At 42.0% G+C, this 9531-nt stretch overlaps 1 protein-coding gene across 1 annotated transcript; it reads right to left on the bottom strand.

Annotated features, from left to right (window-relative positions):
* Positions 1–5586: 5586 nt before the first annotated feature.
* Positions 5587–9265, bottom strand: LOC119502518 (transcription factor Sox-9-A-like). The gene is made up of 3 exons (XM_037793570.1): positions 8826–9265; positions 8075–8322; positions 5587–7805 (listed from the first exon to the last, which is right to left on the bottom strand). The coding sequence occupies exons 1-3, from the start codon at positions 9263–9265 to the stop codon at positions 7033–7035; spliced, it is 1461 nt and encodes a 486-aa protein (XP_037649498.1). The 3' UTR covers positions 5587–7032.
* Positions 9266–9531: the final 266 nt, after the last annotated feature.

Raw genomic sequence — 9531 nt, 5'->3', positions numbered from 1 at the left:
GTCCCACTTCCTAAGTCTACTCAAACAGGGAGCGAAATCAAACGGTGGCGAGAGGGGATTGTAAACTTAGATAAATATCATTCCCCAGGAGTGAGTTGACTCCGATGCCTGTTGTCTAATGTATACAATAATCAATACGCTTCAGGATGTAGGAAATGTGCCCTCCCTTTGCTCCCGACTTGAATCGGCACGTAGTAGTTTTTCAGCTGAGGGTGTAGCTTCCATGGAAACGGCCTTGTGGTCAGCTTGTCTTTCTCGGTGATTTAACAGGGGTTTCCTCCACTGGATGTTTCTTATTGGTTTAAGAAAGGGTTTTATGGACTGGACAATTTAAAAGTAACTCAGTGTTGGGGTCAATTCAAACTGTCCCTGTAGGTAATCCAAACAGAAGGATGGATACCAGTGACTCAAAAGAACACACAGTAAACTGGCCATACAAACATATATCTGTATATCATTTTATTTTCAGTTTTGCCTTTTTAGAAACAGTTTCCCTTGAAATGCTGTAACAGGCAACACTTACACACCAGGCAGTCCATCTTGCAATACGCCACAGTGCTGTTTGACTCTTCATCTTGTTTTGTCCCGTTTTTACTTTGTTGTGTATTTTATTGTTGTCCAGTCTCCGCGGGTGTATCACCAGATTTTTCCCCCCTTTCCCTTTTCTTTTCCTCTTCCTTTTTGCCTTCAGAAAGACCACCCATAGGGTTCGGAGGGGGCAGACGTCTCTGTGGAATAATAATGGGGTCGTCCTGGGAAAATTGCCCACGGAAAGGCCTGTCTGAAAAAAAAAAAAGAAAGAAAAATTTGGTCTTGTTTCCGATCCTTCTCGGAAACATTCATCAGGGCACTCCCGCTGTTCGGAGGGGAGCGGTCCCATCGTAGGCCCCGATCCACTTGCTGGCTGGGTCACTCTGCCGCTTCCAAGACTTTCTGAGAAGAGGTCAGGAGGCACATGGTGTAGAAAAGATGCCTACAGATTTACAGTGTGTATTTCCCAGAGTCTGAATATCTGACGCTGCACAGTTGAAATTTCAAGTTAATTTCACAGTTAAAATTCTAGTAGTTGCTGTAATCATTATCATTTCTCTTGGCAAGTCGCTGCACGGAACATTTTAAATGCATCATTATGTTCGGGCTGCTACTGGGCAAGGCTGTCCGCAGAAAAGCCCAACAAATGAGTCACCGTGGTCTCACACAGGGAAAGCCTCAATCCTGATGTCATTTCCTGATTGGGTGACACGCATGACACATTATTCTGATGAAACACGATGTAAGTGGCTATCACCCTCCAGCTACTCTATATTTCACACGCAACAAAATTGTCTTCTCTGACTATTTTTAAAACTTTTATCAAATCCATACACCATACTTGCCAACCTTGAGACATCAAAAATAGGGAGGATTTCAAAACCAACGCGGGGGGTCTATGTTTCCTGCATTCTGGTGACTTTTAAAGAATAGAAATAGCAAAATAAGTACACTGCAACAACTTTTAATTTTACTTTTAATTCTCAGGAAAGAATACAGAATAGTTTGCTACCCTGACGTGAACTTTCTATGGCATAAACTTCATCAGTTTTTATTAATTCATTCATTTTTTGCCCCTGCTTGAGTATCTCTCACTCACTGAAGGTGAACCTGTGAGGGTTTCTGGACAATATTTGTCATTGTTTTGTGTTGTTAATTGATTTCCAATAATAAATATATAGATACATTTGCATAAAGCAGCATATTTGGCCACTCCCATGTTGATAAGAGTATTAAATACTTGACAAATCTCCCTTTAAGGTATATTTTGAGCAAATAATAAATGTGTGGTTAATTTGCGATTAATTGCGATTAAATATGGACAATCATGCGATTAATCGCAATTAAATATTTTAATCAATTGACAGCCCTAGTAAAATGTATAAAATTACAAGTAAAACAGAGGAACTATAGGTTTGGTTCTTCATGGAAGAGTCCATGTAGAAATAGTGTTTGTCTAAAGGAGCTCTTATTATTCCTGAACTTTAATTTTGAAAGACTAATTATTTCCCAAAAGCGATAATATGATCACCTGATTTCAGTTTATCTGAACTCATGATGAGCTGGACTTGCAAATGTAAACGTTTCACATTTTCCCATGCGCGCACGCCAACAACCTGAGAATGAAACAATTGAGCAAACATGTTCTGGTCATTCTCTGAAGCCGGAGGAACACGGACCTGTGTTTACCAAAGTCGACTTTTTTCCTTGTTTGCCGAACAGAAATGTTGGCTCCGTGCAGTTTAACCTCTCGGGCAACATCTTCCATCAGGAGCCAATCACGTCCTGAGTGCCGTGTTACTACTATACGCCTGTTGGAGCCGACTCAGACAGCATCAGGACATTGCGATGACTATTGCCAATGGTTTGAGTCAGACGAGATTTCTTTTACATTAAGAGCTCCTCCTAACAACTATGATGTCGGTGTTTGTGTTGAATGCGCTCCATAATTCCCTTCAACTTGTTTTTCTGACAGTCTGCGATGTTTTGAGTCCTATTTTGAATTCTTCTGAGAAATGTAGAGACCCGACATCTTAATATCTCAATCATTAACACAATTCCTCGGTTTGGAAGACAAGAAAGCGGCTTAGTAAAGTTCCTTACTCTGTGATCCCCCTGATCCACCTTCCTGCTCTCCCCCGAGCCGTCACTAACTGGCCTCCCGTTGCCCTGTTGGGCCCCGAGGCCCTGCTGCCCCGCTGCCTCGCTCCAGGTCTGAGCCACTGGAGATCCAGTGATGGATGGGCCTCAGGGGAGCTCTCTGTGGGAGTCGGGCTCAGGGCTTCACACACTCTCAGCCTTCATATTTAACCAGAGACAGCAGAGTCAAGCCTGCAGTAGAATCACGGTCATACATATTGATATGTTTTATTTTTCCTTTTTGTTTTGCAAGTTTATATAACACAATACTGTTTTAATCGGCGGCAGCAGTTTGAAGCAAAGTTACTGAAGAAGAAGAAGCCGGAGCAGTGATAACAAAAGACAAAGAGGAGCCTGATAAACAATTTCAGACATTTTTATTTTTGTTATAGTGGAACACAAATGCACAGGAGAACTGAACAGACATGTCACCAGAGGTAATACAATACAGCTCATATGTTATCAGGTGTCAGCTTGGTGTTACTTAAGGTTAGTTTCCCAATAGTCCCAGGAAGAAACACCAACAGGGCATCAAGTAAGGGTCACCTCAAGTCCATATCAGTCCAGTGACTAATACCTCCAACTAGGGCTGTCAATCGACTAAAAGATTTAATCGCCATTAATCGCAAATAAATCGCACATTTTTTTTGTTTTCAAAATGTACCTTAAAGGGAGATTTGTCAAGTATTTAATACTCTTATCAACATGGGAGTACACAAATATGCTGCTTTATGTAAATGTATGTATATATTTATTATTGGAAATCAATTAACAACACAAAACAATAACAAATATGATCCAGAAACCCTCACAGGTACTGCGTTTAACAAAAAATATATGCTCAAATCATAACATGGCAAACTGCTGCCCAACAGGCAACAACAGCTGTCAGAGTGTCAGTGTGCTGACTTGACTATGACTTGCCCCAAACTGCATGTGATTATCATAAAGTGGGCATGTCTGTAAAGAGGAGACTCGTGGGTACCCATAGAACCCATTTTCAGGTCAAGGGACCCCCAGAAAATGGCCCTTATAGTTTTCCTCACTAAAATTAAGCGTACGTTTGGAGCGTTATTTAACATCTTTCTCAAAAAGCAGTATGACATGGTCGGTACCAATGGATACCTTAGGGTTTCTAGTTTTATATGATACCAGTATATTCAAACTGAGCCAGATACAACCTCCGAAAGATCGATTGTGTTAATGCATTAAAGAAATTAGTGGCGTTAAAACAAATTTGCGTTAATGCAATATTGCTTACAACATTTATCAATAAAAGAAGATAGATCACAGAAAATAAATTATATATATATATAATTATAAATGTGATAATACTGGTAAAAATAAAAACAACACAATACCATGTATTCTTATGTATTAACCATTTGGATTAACACTTATAAAATGTACTGATGCAGAGTCTTAGAGAGTGTTTTATTGTTTTCAAAATTGAAATCAGTGATATTGCCAAGATTTAAAACAATAAAGTTGTGGATATCACCTTCAAATCCCAATTCTAACCGCACTGACATACTGTCATCATCACTCTGTGAATTCCATGCAGTATTGTGTGTTAAAATATTGTTATTTCCCTTTTAGCTGAACCCACATTCCCACAGTGTAGTTACTGTTTTCCACTTTGAACAAACCCCACAGCATGTGAGTGAACCACAAAGTAGTTTTGTTGCATTCTTTTTGTTTTGTTTCCTTCTAAACGTAATCGAGAATGCAGTTTCGAAAGACAGGGTTGTCATCTTAGCATATTATCGTGACATTGATATGATGGCATACAATTAAAATGTTACACAGCATTACTTTAAGCACTTTTGAACCCTACAAAACACTGACATTTTGTTTTAAACTTAAACCTAATATGTTAAACACTTATTGTCGCATACTAAACCACAAATAAATACATTAGTATGATAAAAACTTCTTAAGGACTCTTTCCTTTATTCCTCTTTACACGTGGGTGCAACGTAATGAAAAAAGCCTGCTTCCCTTTTTTTAGAGAACCCATCAAGAAATATTGAGAGGAATCACACAGAATGGTGCCAGCCAGTGTATATGCATAAATATTAAAATGACGTATGAAATGATTTGTGATTGGTTCATCAAAACAGTGTTTAATTGCAGTTCATCTATTTTTTTGACAACTTTTTGGGCATAATACTATAATTATCTCTCCATTTTTTATTGAGTTTTAAGAACAGTTAGTGGACGATGAGTTTGGGGAACGTTTCTAAAAGAAACTGTCCAGTCATGGTGGTGTCACGGTGAGACAAGGTGCAGCGGTGGGTGGCAGAGAAACGCTTCAGTCGAGTTGATGTGAGGAAAGAGACGTCATCGGCGAATGTGCCTCAAGTTTCAACACAAAGCTATAGTACCTGATTGTGTTTACACTGTCACTGATTTATTAAGGGCAGCTCGATTCCTATATTACTTGGCAGGTAATGAATAAACAATATTCAATGTCTTAGTTTGTTTCTTTAAGCCGTGGTGTATACAGGCTGGGGGGGGGGAGGGGAGGTGCGGACGTACGTCTTCTCAATAGTCCGTGGTAATAATGGACCTGTGACCTCGCGGTCAAAGCCAGAAGCAAAACCACTGTTCCCAGTACTGCAAAGTATACTGATTCGTATTTTCACTTCATATTGGATAACTTTACCAAGCTGCCTCTGATTACTGCAGAAATTAGATTATCTGTGTCACATTATAATAATCTTCTGGATTTCCGCTGTTTTCTAAGCATATGAGTCGGATGAAGACTGTTCCAATTCAGACTCAGTAAATAACACTTTAATTTATCTTCTGCCACCTTATCATAAGTGGGACAAATAAACCTCACTGATCTTTGTCTGACACAGATAACACAGTACGAAACATGCTCATAATTAAAGGCACAAGACAATGACATATTTCTCAGTGTTTTGTTTTTATTGCAAACAATATAATACAAAAGATAAGCTTTTAAGACAATGCAATGTTTACCTACGGAAACTGCATTAAGGAGATGACGAGATGAGAACTAATGATGCATGATATAAAACCAGGAACGCAACGTTTTTTTTTTCAATAACAAAAAGTATCCTGTTGATTCCAGCAAATTCTTTACAACAAAAAAACAAAACAGCCGCAGCTTCCATATCCATTAATTCATTTGTTAGAAAGAAAAAAAGAGAAAACTTCCAGTTTTTCTTTTTTAAGAGAAAGACTCATTATAAGTAATCTGTACATAAACTAGATCATGAATAAAGGAAACATTTACAAATGATAAATAAACAAATTTGTACCACATATGGCAGCAAACTATGCCACTGAAAACATCTCAGTTAGCTGCTGCAGAATTTAAAAGAAGATAATTGCAAAATAGTTATTTTCAAATAAAATTAATGCTAAAGAATAAATTAAGAAAAAAGGTTAGGAAAAAAAAAAAAAAAAAGGACGGGGGCTGTAGGAATGATAGAAGCACGCCAGACTCAGACCTGCTGGCTGCTGAGGAGAATCAGGTCAAAGGTCACTTCCTGCATCTCCTCAAGCAGGAAGTCAGAACTATGCTGTGGTTTTTCGATGCCAGCAGATGGAAGGAGCCTCTCCGCTGCGGCTCCAGAGGCACCAACGGTATCAAAAGGCAGTACCCGGATAAAAGCAAGCATTGCTCGGTTACATCTAGCAACACAGTAAGGCCCCTAGTAGAGTTACATGGCACCTGCTATAGTGTTTCCAACACAATCATTAGAGCTAAAGCAAAGAACAAGACGTAGAATATTTGACTAATTCACTGATGACACGGTCATATCGTATGGCCAAAATCTATTTCGAACCTGCATCGCTCAATTCTTGCATCTCGCGGGAATTACAATAAAATATGTACAGTACAAAAACTCAAAGCGGAACGTAGGCTGCAGGTATTATAAGACGGCAGTGTCAGTAAACTGATGTACAAAAAATACATTAGTGAGAAGTAAGGCCACTGAGGGTGTTTTTTACCCGCTCCTTTAGATGTGTTAAACCTTCAAATCGTGACGATGAGGATGCTGATGACACTGATTATGATGAAGAGCAGAACACATACACAGTACATACTAAAATATTTATAACCAGTATGTCCTCACAGAGGATTTAACTTTTTTTAAAACATTATATCTAAAAAAATATAATCACAATTCCAACCAATACAAAAGGCACTGTTGTGAGCCAATCCAAAGATATATTTTCAGTACTATAAAAAAAAAAAGAAGTCCTTTTCATGTTTTTCTGTTGGCAATGAAGGGCGTGTGTGGCGTGGCGGCGCAGAGGCCAGAAAGAAGTCTATATGCGTGGGGATGGGTGTTGTACAGTCAGTGCTGAGGGGCCGCCGCCTCATGGCCTGGAGAGCTGCGTGTAAATGGGCTGCTGCTCCCAGTGCTGCGGACTGTGGGTCTGGGGCACCGAGGGCACCCCGGTGGTGTCGGCGATCGGGGTGTACATGGGCCTCTGGCTGGGGCTCATGTAGCTGAAGGTGGAGTACAGGCCGGAGCCTTGGCTGGCGTGGCTGTAGTAGGAGTTGGCGCCACCTTGGTGGTCTGAATAGTCATACTGTGCTCTTGTGATGGACGGGTACGAGGAGGTGCTGTAGTGCTGCAGGTTGAAGGACCCGTAGGTGACGTGCTGCGGGGAGCCCTGCTGCTCGTTGTAGTGACTCGGGCTCAGCTGCTCTGTCTTGATCTGGGTGGTTCTCTGTTGACCTTGCTGGCCTTGCTCTCCTCCTCCTCCTCCTCCTCCTCCACCCAGGCTGGTCAGAGAGTGCTGCTGCTGCTTGGACATCCAGGCGTGGGCCCCAACGTTGGCCGCCTGACTGACCGAAGAGCCGTTGATGCCGTAGCTGCTGGTGTAGCCGGCTTGGCCCGCTCCGGTCAACCCGGCGTGGCTGTGAGGCGGCAGGTACTGGTCGAACTCATCGACGTCGAAGCTCCCCATGTTGGAGATGACCTCGCTGCTCAGCTCGCCGATGTCCACGGCTCCAAAGTCGATGCCGCCGAGCTGGCGGCTGGTGCCCTCCTGCATGGGGCGCCCCTCGCGCTTCAGGTCAGGTTTGCTGGAGGGGAGGTCTGTCTTGGGGGTTGTTGGGGGCGTTGGCGGGCCCTGGGACTGACCTGGTTAGAAAGAAGGCAGAGTTAACCTCACAGTTCAAATTCATGCATGAGGGACAGGTGATGAAGTGAAATACCAGTATGAATGTTTTCAGGAGGTGGAGTTTGTTGGCACTATACACTTGACAGGTGTCTAATCATTAAATGATTAACAGGTGTCTTGTTCAAGGCCCTAAAGGCTTCTAAATATTTGCCTTCCACAAGCAGTGCCACAATGAGTCACATTTGGAAACTAAATTATTTTTCTTGGTGTCTTCATTTAATTTTCTTACCTGAGTGTTCTCCTGGAGAATGCACCTCGCCCAGACTGGACGCAGGAGAATCGGCCTGCTGCAGCGCCTTGAAGATGGCAGTAGGAGAGATGTGGGTTTGCTCTCCGTCCTCTGGGTCGTTTTGTCCGTTCTTGACAGACTTTCTCCGGCGTGGCTGGTACTTGTAGTCGGGGTGGTCCTTCTTGTGCTGCACCCTCAGGCGCTCAGCTTCCTCCACGAACGGACGCTTCTCTCCCTCATTGAGCAATCTGGAAATAGCACAGAAAATTCACATTAAAAACACATTCAACGAGCACAAGAACATGAGTGATTAAATAGTTGCATGATAGTGCAATTTACTGAATTATTGCATTCACTGTTGTATGTTCTTTCTTGTATGACTGTAGCATGTTTCTTTGTTTTGACGTGCCAAGATGTGAATGAGCTTAAAGCTATAATCTGGTATATGGTGCATCAAATGATGACATTTATGTTTTAAACTCCCTTTTAAATAAAATAATAAATAAATAAAAATAAATATCAATAATTAAGAAGAAGCAGCTGAAAAAAAAAGTGTGCGTAATCTGAGTCTATACCACTTCTTCTATACTGGAACATAGAAAAAGGTATCCATAATTAGAAATAAGTAATAGAGAGAAATATAATTTCAAATGTCAAATTCCCAGTCTGCAAAGCTCTACGTGCAACAGCAGACAGGTGGTGCATTGCATGGAGGAAATAGTGCGTAAAAGAGCGTGCAAAGTGAACCTACCTCCACAGTTTGCCGAGGGTTTTGCTGAGTTCCGCGTTGTGCAGATGCGGGTATTGATCGGCCAGCTTCCTCCGTGCAGCCTGAGCCCACACCATGAACGCGTTCATCGGTCTCTTGACGTGAGGTTTGCTTTTACTGGAGCCGTTTACGCGCACCGGCATTGGCACCAGAGTCCAGTCGTATCCCTTCAGCACCTGAGACACCGCGTCTCGGATGCACACCGGGAATTTCTCCTCGTCTCCTTCCTTCTTGTATTCTGCATCCAGGAGGAGGTGGTTGTTGTTGGACGGTCTGGTGTTCTCGGTGTCCGAGCCGGAGCCGGATCCGCCGGACGGACACGGAGAGCCAACGGAGTCCTCGGACATGCTGGGGCTGGGAGCGTCGGAGTGACACTTCTCCTGTTCTTCTGTCATCTTCAGGTAAGGGTCGAGGAGATTCATGCGTAAAAAATGAAAGAATCTCGCAGAAAAACAAAAAGAAATGTAAAAAAAAAAAAAGGAGAAAATCCTTTTCTTTCTAAATCCCAAAGTGCCCAAAAGACTGCAGTGACTGACAGTCTGTGAGGGCGCACAGCTTCACTGGCAAATCCTTTTAAAAAGGTCGAAAATAAAAAGTTTTTGACGCTCCTTGGACTTTTTTTCACAATTACGCAGAGAAGAAGTTTTCTAATGCTCGACTTTGCACAACTGTGACTTTGGAGAGAAGT

Source organism: Sebastes umbrosus, chromosome 14, assembly GCF_015220745.1.
Source record: "Sebastes umbrosus isolate fSebUmb1 chromosome 14, fSebUmb1.pri, whole genome shotgun sequence".
Classification (NCBI taxonomy): domain Eukaryota; kingdom Metazoa; phylum Chordata; class Actinopteri; order Perciformes; family Sebastidae; genus Sebastes; species Sebastes umbrosus.
This window is presented reverse-complemented; position numbering and strand designations above follow the sequence as displayed.